The following is a 20,293-nucleotide window of genomic DNA, read 5'->3' as shown; positions in this document are numbered from 1 at the left end:
CTGCTCCCCATCACACTTTGTGCCCCAGACCCCTCACGGCTCCGCTGCCCTCTGGGCACACAGCAGCACTCAATGTCTGTCTTGCAGTGAGCTATTTATTTCCCCCTGTACCAAGACACCGAAGTTCCCCACAAGGACAGCTACAGCCGGCAGTGACCTCTCACCGACCTGAGAAGGATGCACGGCGCAGTGCCGCTCCTCAGGCAAGAGCACTCGTGGTGTCCTTTGGACTTATTCCAATTTACGGGTCGCACGGAAAATCTGTCATCCCGTAAGCGCAGGATTATCAGAGAGCCACAGGACGTTCTTCATTTCGGGTCAATCACCCCAGCATTACTCCTTCTACCAGGTGCCGCCCGCCGCCTTCTGGCTGACTGGGGGAACGCAGCGGCTTGGCGGCGGGAACGGACAACGCGCGCTCAGCTCCGCTTCCTGCTGCTCCGTGTCGCAGCCGAGCGGACACCTGCCGGCCCGCAGCCCTGCTTCGCGCCATTCCTGCCCAACACCCCCGCTCTGACAGGAACGCCGACTCGCACTTCCACCTCAGTTCGGGCTCCCGCCTCCGCAGCGTTCACACGAACGCACTGAGAGCGGCTTTCTGACCGAGGGAGATTCTCGGCACGGGGAGCGGCGGTCGGAAACACCGCGAACTCCATTTCCCGACGTGCCTCAGGACCGATGCGGCGCCCGCGTCGGCGGCGGGGCGGGGCGGGGCGCGAGCAAGATGGCGGCGCTCGCAGCGAAGGGCGCTGCTGTGCCGCCCGTGCGGCTCTCGCGCGTGGCGCGGGCGCTGTGGGGATGGCGCGTGCAGCGGGGGCTCGGGCAGGACGCGGGGACCGCGGGCGGTGCGTGAGCGGGCGGTGCGCGAGCGGGAGGTGGCGGGAGCGCCTTCTCCGCCTTTCCTGCCCATCGCGGAGCGCGTGTGCGGCGCTGTCCGGGTGGCTGAGGAAGAGGGAAGCGGGCCGGGGGCGGTCACAGAGGGCGGGTATACGGCCGTCCCCGCGCGGCCCTTTCATTGCGTGTAAAATCCTCCGGCAGAAAAAAGGGAGGCGAAGCCTGCTTTTACGGATGAAGCGGTTCAGGATTTGCTGTACAGGATGACGGGGCTGAACCTGCAGAAGGTTTTCCGTCCGGTTCGGCAGGAGCTGAAGCCGCCCAAGTACCGGCTGCTGACAGAGGCTCAGCTGCAGGAGGTGCGTTGCGTTGCGTTGCGTTGCGCTGCGGTGCGGTGCGGTGCGGAGCCGCCCGCTGTACGCTGCCGGTGCCGCCGCTCCCGCCTTTCTAACTTCTAATTGTGAAATCAATTAAACTCTTACCCGAAGGCCACGAGAAAAGCCATTGAGGAGGCCAAAGAAAAGCTGAGAATGCCGCCAGTGCTGGACGAACGAGAGCCCATTGATGATGTGTTAGCAGACGACAAAGTCCTCGAGGGAACTGAAACTGCGAAATACGTGTTTACAGATTTAACTTATGCCACTCCGCATCGTGTAAGTGACAATCCATTAATTTAAGAGCCGAGCAGCTGTGAATTAAGGCTTTAGTGCAGAAATACAGAGGCGTTTCAGTTGTTGACTTCTGTCTGTTGATGATAAATTATATCCCAGAGCTTTATAATAGAAAATACATGCACTGTTAATTTAGCGTGTGTTGAATGTGTCAAGTCGGGCCAGCAGCAGTGCTAATTCCTTTCTCTGGGCTTAGTTATGTTGTTCGTTAAATTTTGCAGTATAAGTGCATATAGTGTTGCGTTCTACTGTCAGATTAAGGTATAAATGTATAATTTCTAAAGGAAAAAATAATTCTATGCATACTAGCAGTCAAAAAGACACTGTAATATTAGCGTGGTTTTGGCATTGGAGCACTTAGTCAAACAGGAATCTTGTTTACAGTGATCCTGCTTAGGTAGAGAATGCTGTGGGAGATAATGCTCTTTCTGATCTTTTCAGGAACGTTTCATTGTCGTTAGAGAACCAAACGGTGTATTACGTAAGGCAACCTGGGAAGAGCGAGACCGCATGATACAGATCTTCTTCCCCAAAGAAGGGCGCAGAGTTACTCCCCCAGTGTTATTTAAGGACGAACACCTCGGGGTAAGAACTGGGATTGAAAAAACAGATGGTTTTTATTTTCTCGACCATGCTGTGACAGTGAAGCTGTGCTGTTTGGACAGAGTAGTGGCTCTGAATAAGCCAGTTGGTTGGTAGGTTTTAATCTTCTTGAACAATTGCTTACCAGCGTAACTTGCTTAAATTGCTTAAAATAAAATTCAGAGTTGCAACCAGATAAATACTGGGTAATGTAAATATTCTGTCGTACTGTAAGTACACGTGTAATAGTTACCTGTGCTGTGTTGCCCAGAAGAGGAATGTTTTCACTGCCATTTAAATTTTGGAGAGTTGCAATTTTGTGATATGTGACCTATGCCTGAATTTAAACTGTTTCAGACTGTGTTTCAGCAAGACCGTCATGAAGATATCCTTAACATGTGCATTGCTCAGTTTGAGCCAGATTCAGCTGACTATATCAGAGTAAGTTCACTTTTTTTAAAGTAAAAAAGCATTACGGAAGACGTTTCAAGGTTTATTTTGTAAGCATAAATATTGTCTGGGGATCAGAGTTGTTCAGGTATGTTCTTCCCCCCTGTTCCCATGGATTACTTGCTATCTTTGCCATGAGCTTTCTATTTTTTATTTTATTTTTTTCAGAAAAGTGACCCATTTAAATATTTTCCAACCGTATAGAAAGAAGTACAGATGCAGAAAATAGTCTTCTGGTATCCAACCAGAACTGATAGTAACTGTAACTGGCCCCAGTTGTGCTGCTTGAGTTGTCTTGACTACTATGCTAGGATTTGAAAAAAGGAGGTAGATAACTGATGCATCTGAGAGCACCATGCAGAAAATAAACTAATGCTTGTGAGAAAAACTGGGTACAAAAATACACTTCCAGCTGAAGGGTGTCAATTTAGTAACTGTAAGTACTAATGAAGATATTAATTGTTATGTTGTTAGAAAGTTTTTCTATTGTATCTATTTAATGTTAACTAATTTCCTGAATCGCTGTGAGCAGAACTTCCATTAATCAGTGTTTCAAGTAACTTCTTCAACTTTCTCCATTAGCAACTCTTTGCTTTGACTTCATTGAAAAATAGATTGTACCTTGAGGGCAGTGCAATGAAGGTTCAGAGTTCATGTCCCTCCCTCCCAAAATTGCCAGTGTGTGGGTTGCATTTAGTTTTTTTTTAACACACATCTATGTATGAGTTCTAAGAACTGGGTTGTCCCAGTGTTACCCCAAATTAAAACAAGTGTAAAGCTTTAAAGTAGCACAGTTGAACTTGTGGCTTACTGCCACAGTTTAGAGAGGCCTAAAAATGGATCCAAAGAATCTACGTGAAAGGTAAAGAGGAGGAACTGTCATGAAGCTCTGCCTATGCTATTGAAACTGAATTCTGTGTCCAGGTTCATCATCGAACATATGATGACATTGAGAAACATGCGAAATACGATCTGCTCCGCTCAACAAGGCACTTTGGAGGCATGGTGTGGTACCTGGTAAACAGAAAGAAAACGGATGGCTTGCTGATAGATATGATCAACAGAGACTTGTAAGTGGTGTTTGTCATTTATTCTGTTTATAGAGAAATAGAAAATGTAAAGGCCTGTTGTTTGAAAAATGGCATTTCCGTAAGATGTCTGAAAGCTTCCATTTGCATGATATTTTAGACTAGCTGTAATTTCTCGCTACCTAGATTCTGAATGGAAGTACCAGCTACATTGCAGTCAAAGTGTTAAGGTACCAAAGTAGGTGTCTGCAGAAATTAACCTCTTATAGTTGCTTAATTTTATGTTTTATGTACAGTTCCTTGTATTTTATGGCTTTCAGCTTTATGGCTCCTGAACAGTAGTAGATCAGGCTTAAACTGCAGTATGAGTCAGTTTCTGTCTTTTAATTGCTGCACGTGCTTCTGGTCTTCCTTCTCAGGAACAAGGTGCTATTACAGTAAATTATGGGCTGCCTCGTTAGCTCTCTATTCTAATGTCTGTGTATATGAGGTGAAAGTGTATGAAGGCCCATGGTGTGCAAGCACACTCAAATTATTTAGAAACAGTCATAGCTACAACTGAACTTTTATTTGTTTAGGCTGGATGATGCCACAAGTTTAATCACACTGTATCACATGCTTCATCCAGAATGTCAGTCAGCAAAAGAAGCCAAAGAAGGGAAACTTCATGGAATTGATCTGATCAAGGTACACTTTTCTGTTCTAAGCACAGTTACCTACAGAAGGTAACGCATTTGAACACCAGAAGCCTTGTCAATAGCTTCCTGTAATTAACTAAAACTGCTGTATATTTTTTTAAAATATATAAAACAGCATAATGATGGAGAAGAAATGGCTGACAAACCATTGGAGTGATGAAATCTCACTGTGTACTCTGCTCCTAAGTGTACATTAATCTTCATCCCCCCTTGCTTCTAGGTCTTTGTGAAAACTGAATCACAGAAAGAAGGCTATATACAATTGGCCCTCCAGGCATACCAAGAAGCAATGGCTACGTCTACAGCTTCATGAAATAAACAATTCTTTATCATTATTTTGAGCTGTTTGTGAACTTTCTTTGTAGAGGATTCCACAATAAATACCTTGGATAACTGTATATGCTAAAAACATGTTTTGGTACATAATAGGACTCACTAGAGAAACAGCTTAGTTGCAGAAGAACTATACGTGAACTCCGTCTTGTCCCATTCTCTTCTACTTCAAGGTGATGGATGCTGAATAAACACTTGCCTGTAATTCAATTTACTTCTTGAAATAGAGAAGAGAACAGGAATGGAATGTTTAAAAGGATTTATTGAACTGCACGTTAAATGAAAACGCTTCCACGATGCTTTAGAGCAGGTCTGTATCTTAAATTTCAACATACTCAAATCTTTTACAGTTGCAGGGTTTGCCCCTCTCCCTGCATCTACGTGGTCCATCTTCTGTATAAAAATCGAGTTAATGTGGAGCATGTAGTCCACAGAACTTCATTCCTTTGTTTGGAGTAAGCAGTAGTTGAGTTGGTCATCCAGAACTCTGTTCAGTCATCTAAGATCTCTTCATCCAGATTGATATCTGTGGTATCAATATCCTCCAGGTCTAAGTTATCGAGGTCATCTTCCAAATCCAGAAGTGTCTGGGAATTAAGTCCAGAGAGACACATTAGACAGCTGTTGTGACAGCAGATGTAGTTTGTATAATGCTATACGAAGTACTGAAACATTCAGCAATATTAAGGCAGTCAAGTAGTGCATAAGACCTACAATAACCTCCAGAAAGAAATGCCTTCTTGAATAAGAAAGCAGTTTGCAGTACTGCAACTTGTTATTTTGTTCTGAGTTGTGACTCCATTTGTTTCCTTTTAAGCCCACAAGGCTGTAGGAATTGTTCTACATTACTGTGTAGTTTCTGCACTCTACAGGAAGAGATCCACACAGTGTAATAAGTCTCAGGAGTGTGGTTCATATAAAGATAAAAGTGACATTATGTGGTATACTTAAGTTCTTCATTCAGCCATGACACTCCTTCCATTCCTAAGATACATTCCAGTACCTTTTGATCTCGTGGTGGAAGCAGATCAGAATTCTGCAGTACTGTATTCATCACTTCTGGTTTAGGAGATGGAAATGCTTCTTCTGTCTTTTTCTAATGAAAAAGATAACTTTTGTTAAAATTAAGCAAACAACAGCCCCTCTGCACATCCCCCAAGCCTTGATGGCTGTCTTCTAAAATTTCTCTCAGTAATTCCAGAATCACATCTTCACGGCCATTAAGTTTTCTGGTCTCCAGAGGAGCCTACCATGTTTGTTTCCCCCCGCTGCCCCCATTTAATTCAAAGCAGTTGTTAGAAAAAAAAGCCTTCAGTCTGTGTCAATTAATTTAAAGAACTTAAAACTGAAGTGCAACTGAAGAACATGGCAGGCCTTGTTTATAGCTTCTATGCAAGATAATTGTAAATTAACATGTAGATAACTTTCACAAGGTGAAAACTTTCACTTGAGTGATAAAACCATCAGTCTGAGCTACTTCACTACTTAGAATATTCTATTTCCAAATAATCAATCAAAACTCCTACTCTCTAACTTTTGAAGCAGTCTTACACCTCAGCCATGCATAATAGCAACAAATATAAAGCATTTGTAATTGCTGAGGTATGTAAGAGATTCCAAGGTCCAACTACTGAGCTTTCAGAGTGCTAGAAGCAGTTGAGGCAGTAGGGTTTTGATATGCAATTTTTTTTCAGGATGAATTCAGTGGCAGCACTGTGATTACACACATGTACTTGAGTGAAATGGTAGCAGAACAAAACCATAAGCAGCCACATGGAGTAAATAATTCTGTAACTACTAATGACTTCTTTAATCTACTTTTTTAGTCTAGAAGTCTGAGGCAGAAGAATGTGGAACTAAACTGCAGTAGTCAAGCCCGTAAGAGCAACAGTTCAATGATCACAGCTGTACAGTAACATCCACCCTGGAGAACTTCCAACACAAGCACTTCTTAGGCTTCGTCATTTGGTGGTAACACTGACCTGAGATGCCATTACTCCCGATGGTTCAAAGCCTTTTGCTTCTTCAAGTAAGTTTCTTTCTTCATTTGGCTAAAATATAGGAAGTGCAGACATGTTAATGGAATGTTTAAGTAAGTAATTTCATTGACTTGCTTACAGCAGAATTTGCACAACTTCAAATTTTTCTCTTTCAGAGAAAATAGGAGCTCTCACTTCTTACTTACAGTGACAAGGGGGTATTCCTTGGCAGGCCGCAGGTCAGCAAGACTTTGTTTAACATATTCTTCAGCAACAAAAGCTTCCTTTAATCCAGGGAAAAGATTTTCATATTCTGTAGGGTCAGCAAGAGATTCAGCAGCTTTCTGGTTAACTTTAGAGAGACTCTCCCGCCACAGTTTAACAACCCTGGAGACAGAGATCAGATTCATTGTATAAAGGCAGTTTTGACTCTACTACTAGGACTTGCATATACTTTAATGTTACCTTGAAACTTGGCTTGGCAAATAGGTCCGTGCAAGAAAAGCAGCTTCTGGGAGACGTCCGGTTTTGATCAGGAGTTCCAAACACGAGTCAAGCCTAACAGATTTTAAAATAGAATTTTTATCAATAAGTTTTCAAGTTAGACTTTTGCATTATAGCTGTTCAGTCTGTGATGTCAGTAAATTAAAAGTGCCCGATTTTAAAAAGTAGGCATCATCAAACAGTTTTTCTGAAGGGTACGTGCTACTGTCTTTCCTCCTGAAATTAAGTTAGCTGTAGTTTGCCATTTGGAGATCAGATGTTCTTTGTGTTTCAGAAAGCCCAATGAGGACCATCACTACTTACTTTCCCTGCAGGAAGTAGCTCATAAATGCGACGTTGTTCTTGCCATCTTTTTCTGCTCCTTCAGCTAATTTATTCACCATGTTTGCGTTTCCTGAGGCTGTAGCCAGTAGAAGTAGTCCTCCATAGTCTTGTGCATGGTGGAGACACTCCTGGGCCAGGCCAAACTGGCATTTACTAATGGCAAGTTCAGCAAGTTGCTTCCACTTCTGTTCTGACTAAAAAGCACAACAGGAGGAAGGATAAAGAAAAAACCAAAGCTCATATTTTTGAATACCATTAAAGATTTTTAAAGCATTCAACATAAGCTCTAAGTTCACCTATTAAGGTACTGTATCCCATCAGTGCACTTGTCTTACCGTTAAGATACAATGACTCTTGCAGTTTGTTCTGCACTACCACTGCCATGCTGTCACTACACAGCATGGACATTGCTTTGTCCTCTGCCTGTTGAATGAGGAACATTAACTTGTCCTACCACTTCCTTATTTTACAAAAGGAACAGTGAGACCAATTATCTTAATAATAAAATAATAATAAAAAAAAGCTGTAGGACAAATCACTGCCTGTCAGTCTTCCTAGAACATCAGAAATGATGCAAGTTTTTCAAGGCTGGAACAAAGGCCCAGAGGCTTCAGTTCTGCCACTTCACTCTGTGGACTTCTCACTGAAGATTAAGGCTTTGTTCTTGTTGGAATGTCTTGACAACATGCTTCTGTTTCCATCCCACAGCTCAGGCAGAGAAACTTCAGTAAGGAAGTTGGAGGCATATTTACAGTGTTCACAGAGCTGTGCTGCATCTTCACACTGCCTTTTCTTATGGGGCCTCTAGGATTTATAATCAGAATTATTACGAATCACCAGAAATTGTATGTTTACCTCTGCTTCTACTGCAAGCTGATAAGCAATTTTTAATTCTCCCAGCTGAAGAGCAAGTTCAAAACGATGCTCTGGATCTGTAGATACTGCAAGAGCTTGTTGTTTGAAGCCCTGAAGTAAACAGATAATCAAAATAATCCATCAGGTCAAACAGCATCCTAGAAGTTTTAACAAAAGCCATCTAAAGAAAAGATTACAGTGTTCCAAATAAATACAGATGATTAAGAAGATTCACTTACAGGAAGTTAGTGGCTTTTTCAATTACAAATAATCAGCTGATTACTTTTTTGATGTCTAAGAAATAGTTCTCTTGCCTGTTTTTCAAGAAAATGCGCCACTCTGGTTCTCTGCTCTTTTGGAATTGTGGGAAGAACTTTGTCAGCCATACCGAAGTCTCTTCTCATCACAGCAGTTTGGTATTCAAGCACTGAGACCAGCAAAGAATAGCTAACAATGTTTAGCTCTTTATCACCCAAATACAGTCGGTTGTCCTTAGGAATATACCCCAAAAGATACATCGTCCTGAAACAAAACAAAGATTTTTCACCTTGGATAAGTTTACTATGAGGTACTACATAAGAAAATCCAATGGTAGCAAGAATATTTGCATCAACTTCTACTGTATAACCACGCCTTCATGTAATGCTATTTATCCTATGCAAGATTACATTAATTGCCTCAGAACATTAGCATTATAAAGTAACCAAAAGTAATGCAGCAGGGCAAGTGGAGGATTTACTTTGCCATAACTTGTACTGAAAAATGTAGGGCTTTCTTGCAATCTAACGCAGCAACTTACCTGTCTAAATGGGCAATCGTGACAATTTCTCCTCCAACGTAGTAGTTGAGTCTGTTCACAGAGCTGGTATAAATAAAGCAGTCGCCAACCCACAAGCCTGTTTTCACAATCTCCTGAATCTCACCAAGAACCTGCAAATTAAAGTTAATCAAAAAGCTACTCCGAGACAGCAGTAAGACTACTGTGTTTTCCAATTAAATGTAACATTCTGTACTTCCACAGACACAAGGGTAAGTTGCAAAAGAAGCTTCAGGTATAAATGTGAAGTTCTGTAATCTATGCCTTCAGTTTCACAAAAAAACACTGTAATAAAAAAAATCTCTATCTCAATACTTAACTAAATGACAAATCCAGAAAGGAAATAGCAAATTGTGTTAAACAAGATAATCAAAATATAAGCTTCCTCACTACATTTTTGCTGTTTTTCACTTGTTCTCAAACTTCTGTCAAATTTCAAAATACCAAAAGGACAGAAAACTTTTTTTTTTTTTAAGTTCTGTGAACATGCTACCCAAATGCACGATGTCTGGAAAATTTAGTAGTGTTAGTTAAAGACCAACTTTGCTATACTCTGGCAAGACTTGCTTCAGTGATCTCTGATCCTGGTCATATTCCATTTTTAAATACAGATACCTCAAATGCATCTTCAATTCCATCTTCAGTGACTCCTTCGTGTGTTTCTTGGGCAGATGCAACTTTTTCGGATAGATATTTCAGAATGAAGAATGACTCTTCTGTAGCAATGCAGACAAGCTCACCCGAGTCAGACCAGAAAATCTGTGTCATCAGAATCAATAATGGCACTGGTTTAGAGAGCCCAAGTTAAGGGAGAAAGTATATTTTAGCTTTAATTTGTACAAACTCTCATAGCAGCCTTAGGAACCAAGAAGCCAACACACATATAAGATTTTCTTCCCTTTCATTACAAGGCAGAGATAAACCTAGGATGTTGTTACTTTACAGTTGACAGCTTGGCTTCATTACAGAAAACAAAAATCAAGTTAGTCAAAACCGAGTAAACACAGACATGGACGCGTAGATTCCTATCTTCCTTTCAAAACTTACATGTTTGGGCTGAATTTCAATTCTGCGGATCAGTTCTGTGTTCTCCCAGTCATAGAATGCCAAACCATTAACAGATCTAACTCCCAGCAGGAAGCCACCATAGATGCCTGCAAGAAAACAAAGGTTGAAGAATTTTGCATTGTGCACACTGTGCACACGCATCAGTATGCGTATTCCAGAAGTAAATACTCACCTTCTGCTCCAAAATCAGGTTTGAATGATTTCTTCTCCTTGAAGTTTTTAAATATCTTTACAACACTGTTGCTCTCTCTGATTGCATATCTAGAGATTGCATTATAAAAATATTACTTGCCTGTTAAAGTAGCAAACTACTAAAATAGTAAACTGTTACAAGAAAACCCCCTGCATTTCTCTTCAAAAACAAGCAGAGCACAACAAATAGAAAACATTTAAATAGTACCTTTTTTAAGTTCATCATTCAAACCTTTTTTTTTTTTGTCTTCAGCCCAACTTAGTGTTTGTACAGACTGAAATGTAGCAGCAGCAAATTTAAGTTAATACAAAGGATAAATCTGCAACACTTACTCTGATGAATCATGTGCCCATACGAACTCCTGTGCAGAACCAAAACTCTTGTTCCTCAAAGCCATAGCTGTGTAAATGATGTATTCACCATCACCACACACTACAACAAACCTACAGCAAGACAAAGATGCAGCCTGTCAGACATGCACATTCAGTGCACTAGATCAAACACACAAATCACCTGAAGATATTAAAAGCCTGTATCACAATTAATGCAAATGCAGACAAAATTAAATAGGACAACTTCGTGTATTCCCAAGCCCATCACATAATGGATTTTTTCTGCTTTATTTTGCTAGCTACTTGCTATCCCTTCTTGCTTCTGCTCTCCACTCTGCTGCATTTCTAATGCGTATTCCTTTACCTTTTCTTCCATATTAGCTTATCTAATTAAAAAATGTGAGACGTAATAGAAGAATTTGGCTTGCTACTACTACATTATATATTTTGTTTGCCCTATTTACAAAGTGCAACTTGTTTGTTTAAAATGTGAGCTATCATGCAGATGAAACACCTCTATGCCACAGGCTCTTGGTCATTATCAGGACACATGCAATAAGATTTCCAGTATAAAAAAAAAGCAACAAAACAAAACCAATTATTTTTTCTTCTGAAATTAATTACCGTCCATTAGGGTTGTGTTGAATTGTTTGAGGATATATTTCACAGCTCCCCATGTCCTTCACAGCCAGTGGCAATCTTTCTCCATCTTTAATTTCAGCATCTCCCATAGCTTTCAAGTTGGCCTGCTGGACTTCTGAATGTTTAGCCCAAATGATTTTTCCATTTGCATCCATGGACATGGCTGGTTCTTCACGACCAAGCTAGGAAACATAGCATAAGAACTTAGCAGACGGAGAAAATACTATTTGGATTTTCTGTTCAGTTCAACACATCTAGTGAAATATCCTGGCTTTGTCTAAAAATGACCATTAAAATGCTGAATGATCAGTATTTTGTATATTACTACAAAGTTAGTTGCTCTTTACACAGGACAGCCATGAATCACCCTCTCCCATTTCAAGTAGCTAATTATACCTTAACAATGATGCTGCCTTCATCATAGCCCAAAGCCACATTATTGGATCCTCTCAAACTGGCCACACACCACACTCTCTCCATCCCATAGTTGAGCGTACTTTCCAGCCGGTAGGTGCTTGAATGCCAAATGCGCACAGTTCCTAGAAGAAAGGAATGCGTGCCTTATTGCTTTCCTCCACGTAACACCTCCCGACGTGTGGCCACACCACAGCAAAACATTCCCTGTAAGTCCCTCCCCTATCCCTTATGTAGCAGAAAAAGGCAATTACCATCTTCTGAGCCCGTGATTATGATAGGCAGTTCAGGATGGAAGCTGACACAAGACACGTTCTGAGCATGTCCTTCCAGTGTTTGTACACAGGTTTTGTTCTGCAAAAAGAGTTGAAAGGACAGGTGCAGGTAATAAACAAGCTGCAACACTTTAATGTTCATTTCTTAATAAATAAAATCCAAAAGTCTATCTGAAAGCATGTATTTTTTCTAGATTTCTTCCAGTAACATTTATTTCTAAGACGCTGAAGCAGCAGCATTAAACATGTATTACGTAGCAATGATTGCACTGACTTGATTTCTTCTCCCTGATGGAAAACTATCTATTTTCCTTGACACAGTTTTCTGCTTTCTGTTTTTTGCTCACAAAATAGGCTTTCTCAGAGCTTGGTAGTACAACAGAACAAAGACAGGCAGACAGCTGGGATTGCTTAAAGAAAATATCAGAGCAAAACATATCTGAATTCAATTATAGGTGAAGAAACACCTAATATCTTCATCAAGGATGTTTATTCACAGCTGTTAAACAAAAGTCTACTCTGCTTGAAGCAACTAGGAGTGGACTATCTCATTAATACACACAGCTTTATGTGTTAGTAAAGCTTTAAGCTCAGTTATGTAACAGTCATTGCTGTAGTACATATTTTAATTAATACTACTAGCTTTGATTTCTGATCTTGGATTTAATTGTGGACACTACACTTCAACAACCTGAAACTCCTATCTAACAAACTTCATCTTGCCCTTCTGACCATTAATGCATTTGTACACAGGAAGAATTTATGAGCTCCGCTTTCCAGCAATTGTCTCAATTTTTTTCTTTCCTGGACAGCATTCAAATGAGGCAATAATGCAACTCATTTGATGACCTGTCAAGTACACGTGAGCATGCATACATGCATGAACATGTGTGCCTGTGTAATGAGTCCAGACAGTAAACAGACAAGGAAAAATCAAAGTTAACACTATTAACAACACCTTAGCATCAAATTTAAGTAACCCCTAAGTTTATTTGTAGAATTCACAGCATGCTCTCTAAAGAGTTAACAACTGAAATCTGAAAAATGTATCATGAAACAGTTCCCACTTTCATCTTTCTAAGGAAGGAAGAGGTGTTTTCAAGTCCTTTTCCTTTTTACAATTTCATGACTTTGCTGTGGCAAAGTCCATGCAATAGCTTGCAGAAAGCTGGACACACACCTGGTAGTCCCAGATCTTAACCAACCGGTCATCTGCCCCCGAAATGAGGTACGGCTTGTCTCCTCCGCTGTAGTAGTCAATGCAGTTCACCCCTTTCTCATGGCCTTCCAGAGTAAAGTTGGGTGAAGAGGAGCCAAGCTGCCACACCTTTCCAGGGGAGAAAAAAAAAGACAAAAAATCCTCATGTAAGTTTTGATCCTCTCTCATCTAGGCCAACCTTGCCAAACAGAGTTTGTATTCTAATGCAGTCAGCAGTCAGGCTGTAGATACACCGACATTTTCCCACGATCATTGCATCACAGCAGTATTTAAACACATCTCATCTCAATAGCTGAAGACAGATGAAATCAAAACTGTCTTTTTACAGCCAGTATACTGCTAATTTATAGGGAACTTGAGGAACTCTCACTCTCCCACTGGTTGTAAACCAACAGTCCCAGATACTCAGTTTCACAGCAAATGAAGCTCAGAGTCTGCTGTCAGAAGACTGAAGACACCTTTGGATTCAGTTTAAAAGACTTGTAGCAAATGACTACAAATAATGGGAGAAAATAATTTTATTTTTATTTTTTAAAGGCACCCAGTTAAAGGCTTTACCCACTGTATGTTGTAGGTTCAATTCTCCTGACTACACTTCAACAGTACAACCACTACCCCATCCTGTGTCTCTCGAGTTCCAAGAGGAATGCAGCAATCACTGAAGTTTAATTTCAGTGATTAAAGGTGTCAGGTAATCTTGTACATTTACTGAATTACTATTATGTGCATAGTTAGTATGCATATAGGAACTCAAACAAAATACACATCTTCATACAATAAAAATTCTATTACTGACCTACTTCTAAGAATTTTAACCCACTGTTCTCATTAATGGTTTGCGTGTTCCTTCTGATTATCACTTTTTAACTAAAAAAAAAAAAAAGCCCCCCAAAAAACCAACAGAATCCTCTACCTTGATTGTCCTATCCAAAGAGGCACTGGCAAACTGATTATTATCTTTTGGGTTTATGACGATCTGCATGACATAATGGGTATGTCCTTCAAACACTTGAGAACAAGACCATTTCTTATCCCAGTCCCAGAGTTTAATAAGCATGTCATCTGAGGAAAAATAAAACAGTAAAAATCAAGCTTCAGTTAGTTCAACATCTTCTGAAATAATGTAATCGGTGATGACTTCAAGTTAAAGGTTCCTTCGTGTCTTCTTGAAAGGAGGCAATGCTAATTCTCAAGATAAATATTTTCTCAATGTGTAAAATCGCTGTTCCTTACTTTCAGGAAGACCACAGGGAATACAAGTTTCTCTAAAAGATTCTCCAGTAGAATGGTTATAAAACTAAGCAGTGAGCCTGCCCAGATCACATAAATACACAATTTCTGTTCAGAAAATGAATCTGTCTTACAGAGACTAGGAATAGATATTAAGGTATTAAATTACTAATCTTAAAATAATGGGCAGATTTTAAAGAATTAAACCTGTGCTCTCTTCTTTGGCACCTACTGTAAAGATCATTAAGGAATAGAAAGCAGAAACAACCAGGTTGGCTTCCTGATATCTTTATTTCAAGCGTATTATCTTCAGCAGAAATAACCATGATGCTTCCAATACAAACTGTTCACTATATTCTAGCAGTGCTCAGGCTGTATCAGCACCATCTCCAGGAATGGAAAGGACTGAGAAACTGATGTATGTACTCTTGGGAAAGATTTGCTGGGATACTGTGATTTCCCATTCCTAGCTCAAATAACAGAATACTGTCATATGCTGAGAAGAACAGGTGAGAGTTACATTCTGCTTCAACTCAGATTGTTAGCTGAAATACAGAAGTACTTAAAAAAACAAAACAAAACAAAACAAAGGAGCTTCAGTGAAGCAAACTCTAGAAGGGTAACTAATTATCATCTATGTGAACTTTTTATTGAGCAGTTATTAAGCAACAAGATTCTGAGGTCTGCTCTGGCAAGAATATAAGCTATAATATTTTCAATTCTAAGTAGAATTGATATTCCATTAAAAATATGAACGTACCTGGCAGAGAAATAACAATTGATAGGCTAGCTACTTGCTCAAGGATTTCTGTTTAGCAGAAACCTGAAAAAACATGCAATTGCTATCTAGTCAGAACCCTGTAAGTGGCTGATGAAAAACATATCAAAATATATCAAGCTCTTACCACTGCTGGTCAGTATGAAAGGCTGCGTGGGATGTACAGCAATACAACGAATGTAATCTGAGTGTGCTTCAAACATGTGCACTCTTTCCAGGGTGTTGTAATTAAAAACTCTAATTTGCATGTCATCCTGTGAAAGAGATCGGAATGAAAAACTGGAACAGTACTTTCCATATAATACACCACAACATGCTGTAGAGTAGCTAGACAGAACATTCCACTATTGAAGAATCTCTTACAATGATATGTTCAAGAAAAATTATTTTCTGCATCTATCTAAATGAAACAAATTATTACTTGGCTCAGAAGTCTATGAATTACCCAGCATTATACCAAGGCATTCATAAAATAAACTTCAGCTAAAAATTCATTTCAAAAAGATGCATTTTAAATGATCTTTTGATTTTAAATGAAGTGCTTTGAAAGTTATTAATGGCTAATATGAAAATGAAAAGCAAGGTTCTTGCACTAAAACAAATGGCAAATTGATGTCAACTTGATTACTTTTCAGGAAGGATGTGAACAAAAGAAAAGGTGTCTTTATTTCAGATACAGTATTCTCCTCAGAAGTATTCCCAAATCTTTACTTAGGTGTAGAATTTAGCACATTACTTGTTCTATCCAATCTATTTTGTTTTCCACCCTTTTCCTCTCATATACACCTGTTTAAGAAAAAACATCTACAGAAAACAATAGCCAGAATGGCAGAGAAGAACATGCACCCCTTTGAAATCAGGCTAACAGTGCAATGAACATCCAGCATGAAGAATAAGCAATAAATAACATCACAATTTCATAGTTACTTTGAAAAAGACTTGGCCCTGTTTCTAAAAGCAGCTTTGCCTCTTCCTCACCATTTCTTCGCCAGTGCTTGCAGCCTCCCCTGGGAAAGCTAAGATACAGCTGCACAATGAATCAGACTGAGGAACTGACCCAGGTGAAAATAAATTGATAAGAACATATATTAACTTCCACCAGCTCCTAATCCAGCTTCCCATGCAGCTTTTTGAACTCTTGTGCTGACAGAGGAGAGGCAGTGCTGTACCTCTAGGGAAATAGCACTGAGTTACTGTTGCTGTAACTAACTGTGTCATGGCAGCATAAGGCAGCCGAAGGACAAGAAATTGTATTTACTGTGTGTATAGTGCAGAAGAGTAGAAAGAAAAAACGTAGACAATATTTTAGGCATCACTTTAACTTAGATAAACTTTATCATAGAGAACTCTCTGACTTTCCTACAGATGACCCATGCCTTCCACGTACAGCTTTCAATGACCAATCTAAAGGCCAAAGCAGGAACAGTCTGCTGAACCCTTCAGGACACACCACCCCAAAACACTGTTCATGTCTTGACACACATCTCCTAATTCAATTTGCCATAACAATTATATGGTTTGGACACCAGATTAAGAACTGATCAATGTTCATTTCCTCAAGAAAAACGTGTTGTCAAGTTTAGAATAAAACTATTCAACGAGTTTGCTTTGCAAAGAGTAAAATGAGAGTATTTTCTAGAGGGGAACAGAATTCTTAAAAAGTTTGAGTATAATCAGGAAGAAAAGTAGAAAGTCATCTTACCTTGAAAAATTAATAGTTTCAGCTTTGTTAAAGCAGCACTACAACTATTTAGTCAAAACCGTATGCTAGATGCACTTCAGTTGACAGCAGAAGTTGAATATAGACCTACACTGCATTAGATACTAGATTTAGCCACAAATTAGATTGTTCTCCTCTGAAATGAAAAAATTAAGTCTCCAAGTTAAAAGGAAAAAAAATTACTGGAGAAGAGTAATGAAGCATTCCTTTCTCTCTTGCACATTAACACTGAATCATTTTTATGTGACGTATAAAAGAACGGCATGAAAACAAATTAAGAGAAACTATTACTGCCTATAGAAATCACAAGACGACAACTTACAGCTCCTGTAACAACCCAGTTCTTCCTTGCCACAAATTTGGCAGCTCTCACTGGCAGGTCACATACTTCAAAAGTCTTCACCAAAGTCTAAAAATAAAAGTAATACGTTTATAGCACTGGAGAAAATTACAGCTTTGAAATCAGTGCTCTGTACGCAGTCACTGACAACTCCCCAAGGGATACCACAACACAGCACGTACATGTTAAAGCTGCATCTGTATCCAAGAAGATACTTGTCTGTGTGCTCACCTTCTTGTTTTCCACTCAATCCCTTCAGACACCACTCACACCTCCAAATCAATTCTAAATCTGCTGCCCAATTTCAGCCACCATTGACAGAGAAGCAGAGCTCTAGCATTTCCTACAACCTTCATAATTACAGATTGCAAGTTCAACGGAGATTATTTTTGTATTCTTGTATTCTTGAAACTAGACGTGTAAGAAATGAAGCATAGAGCTATGCTCAAGATAATACTTGCCTATTTTTACTGTGACTCCTGTATACAAGTCACAGAGAGCATAATCAACTAGTAGCAGCATTTTCAGATTTTTCTTGTAAATCTGGTATTGAAAGTTAGAATTGATATACTGTTCAGTTTTGAAAAAATCGTAGTAAAGGAAAGTCAAAGTTATCACCTGTGTTTCATGGTTCCAAACGCAGACACTGCCATTGTAGAGACTTGCCAGCATCCATGGCTCTGTGGGGTGCAGGTCCACACTTTTCACCCGGTCAGACCGGGCTGTTAGCTTTCGCTTGATATCGAGTCGGAGAGGCTAGAGGTGAAAAAAATGGAAACTCTGTGTTATTCCAGACAAGTTAAACAGCCATAAAAACGTGCTGGAGGAAGAAAAGGCAAAACTAGCCCCTTAAATAAACAGGGTTATCACAAATAGAATACTGCTCTTTTCCATCCATCTGTCTTTGCTTTTGTCTAGGGGGCAGAGATCTGGGGAGCAGGTCTGCTCCATCTACTTCGTGAGCTCGCAGTACTTCCATACTGCAAATGGCATCTCCAGCACAAAGATGCTCTGCAAAGCTCCATACAACACTTCCACGGTGTCTCTGACCTACTGAAGGAAAGCAAAGGGACCTCCCTTCCAGTGCAAGTGACTACAAATAAATCTCCTTTCTTTTTCACTCGAGAAAGACCAAACTTGTGGAAAAGTCAGCTGTCGCCTCAGAGAAGTTTTGTGCAACACAGAGATAGCGTTAAAATCATGAAAAGAAACACAGAGCAGAACACACTGCCACAAGAACTGAGGGGAGGTAAAAGTTTAAGCGTTTCCATCACAAAGGAGGTTCCAACCTTCCACTTCAATCACCAGCAAAGCGATTTTCTGAGGCAGTGCCAAGCACCACAACGCTCTCGGCCACCCGCAGCCCGGTGCCGCCGTGCCCACAGGCCCTCGGCGCTACGCTGTCACAGGGCCGGCAGCGGCTCAGGACCTCTCCACGAACGCTCCGCCACAACAACTCCGGCGCTGCCTGCCAGGTCACCTCCGCTGCTGCCTCCCTCTAACACCGCACGGCCCGGCCCGCTGATCTCTCCGCGGCCCCGCGCTCCCGCACTCCCTCACTCACCATGGCTCGGCGTCACCCCGTAGGAGCCCCGCGGCTGAGGTGTCCCAGGCCCGGCAGCCCGCACCCTCCGACGTGGAGCTTCCGGACGCGTCGTTCTCGCGAGAGCCGAACATCGCGCTCCCGGGCTTCGCGAGAGCAGGAGCCCCGTGGGATGCCGGGACTTGTAGTCCATTCCGCCTCAACTACGACTCGCGGGGCGTTCTGGGAGTTGTAGTAACCGGGCGCGTGAGCGCGCGCTGCCACCTCACGGCGGCGGTAGCGGTTGTAACGGGTGTCACGGGTGTTACGCTTGGCGGGAACGGAAACGGGGCCCGCGCCGTCCCCGGCAACACCGCTCTGTGTGACTTTGTACCTCACAATCCGATGGTGGCGGTGGAAAGTGTCGAAGCTCTGCCCGCTTTACCATCTGCTGCTGTAACGGCAGCGCCACTCAGAGCGGGCGAGGGCTCGGTGTGCGCTTACGGGTGTGAAATGCAGCGGGACACGTTTCTCCTCCGCTTGTGTTTTGTTGCCTGGTGCTACAGCTCATGCAAGCCCCAGTACAGCCGTGCAATCATAGAGCGTCCCGAGGTGGAGGCAACCCTCAAGGACCACTGCGGGCAGCCCCGGCTCCACGCAGCACCACGCTGAAGCAGCTGTGCTCCGTGCGCCCCGGGCTGCAGGCGGCCCTTCGAGCACCAGGACGGCCATCTTCTAGAACCTGACAGAAACACGGCGCTGAACTTCAGGAAGTGCCGTTATTGAGGAAGGTTCTCCCAGCGTTGCAGCCTGGTTAATGTTCCATCTTTAATTAAAAATTGCAACCTCGATTTAGGTCTAGAAAGGAGGGGAATAACACAAAATATGGATTCAGTTAAAGAAAATGCTTCCCTTGATACAAATGTGCACTTGGGGATTAGGAACCCTGCGTGCTTCATTGGACAGAACAGTGGGAAGGATTACATTGCCCTGCAGCGTTTACAGTTTGAAGGACATAAACAAACAAAAGGATGACAAGGAGATTATTTCAACTATTGTTGCTTTTACTGCAAGGGAGCAAAGACAGAAAGACACTGGAAATTAGAAAAAGCTGAGCTCAATGGAAATACATATAACAGATGCCTGAAGCAAGGAAAGGGGCGCAGTGTCAGCTGTTATGGGTGAGTTTAGACTTTTGCTTCCACTTCAGGCTTTCTTTTTGCTTTATTTTTGTTATACTGTTATAATGATCGTGGAATAATGCTTAAAACCCTTCAGAATGTAGAAGACAATTAAGAATTTAAGATTTTAGAGTGTTATTTGTGATTTTTAGGGAGGTGAGGTGTTTGGAACAGGATGGAACCCTGTAAGAAGTGCTGGGGAAAGATACCCCGTTAGAGCACGTATGTAGTGGGGGACGAACAATACACATATATTTTTCCTTGAAAAACCTCAACAAGGTCCTGCTGAGAGATGAGTGCCACA

At 41.3% G+C, this 20,293-nt stretch overlaps 2 protein-coding genes across 2 annotated transcripts; one reads left to right on the top strand and one right to left on the bottom strand.

Moving 5' to 3' along the window:
• The first annotated feature begins 945 nt into the window (after nt 1-945).
• Nucleotides 946-4,598, top strand: MRPS22 (mitochondrial ribosomal protein S22). Its single transcript, XM_042820609.1, has 7 exons — nt 946-1,193; nt 1,323-1,487; nt 1,947-2,090; nt 2,445-2,528; nt 3,462-3,607; nt 4,144-4,252; nt 4,484-4,598. Exons 1-7 carry the CDS (start codon nt 1,098-1,100, stop codon nt 4,574-4,576), a joined length of 837 nt encoding a protein of 278 aa, XP_042676543.1. The 5' UTR covers nt 946-1,097; the 3' UTR covers nt 4,577-4,598.
• A 240-nt stretch (nt 4,599-4,838) lies between these two features.
• On the bottom strand, nt 4,839-18,937 carry COPB2 (COPI coat complex subunit beta 2). The gene is made up of 22 exons (XM_042820604.1): nt 18,851-18,937; nt 17,905-18,042; nt 17,269-17,355; nt 15,354-15,480; nt 14,132-14,280; nt 13,180-13,326; nt 11,979-12,078; nt 11,707-11,849; nt 11,293-11,492; nt 10,669-10,779; nt 10,316-10,404; nt 10,123-10,229; nt 9,691-9,834; nt 9,058-9,188; nt 8,573-8,780; nt 8,259-8,369; nt 7,383-7,597; nt 7,041-7,133; nt 6,782-6,962; nt 6,579-6,647; nt 5,600-5,692; nt 4,839-5,183 (listed from the first exon to the last, which is right to left on the bottom strand). The coding sequence occupies exons 1-22, from the start codon at nt 18,851-18,853 to the stop codon at nt 5,088-5,090; spliced, it is 2,742 nt and encodes a 913-aa protein (XP_042676538.1). The 5' UTR covers nt 18,854-18,937; the 3' UTR covers nt 4,839-5,087.
• Between the last annotated feature and the right edge of the window lie 1,356 nt (nt 18,938-20,293).

Source organism: Centrocercus urophasianus, unplaced genomic scaffold (genome assembly GCF_019232065.1).
Source record: "Centrocercus urophasianus isolate 14NV4802_14NV808 unplaced genomic scaffold, USGS_Curo_1.0 seq_19, whole genome shotgun sequence".
Classification (NCBI taxonomy): Eukaryota; Metazoa; Chordata; class Aves; order Galliformes; family Phasianidae; genus Centrocercus; species Centrocercus urophasianus.
This window is presented reverse-complemented; position numbering and strand designations above follow the sequence as displayed.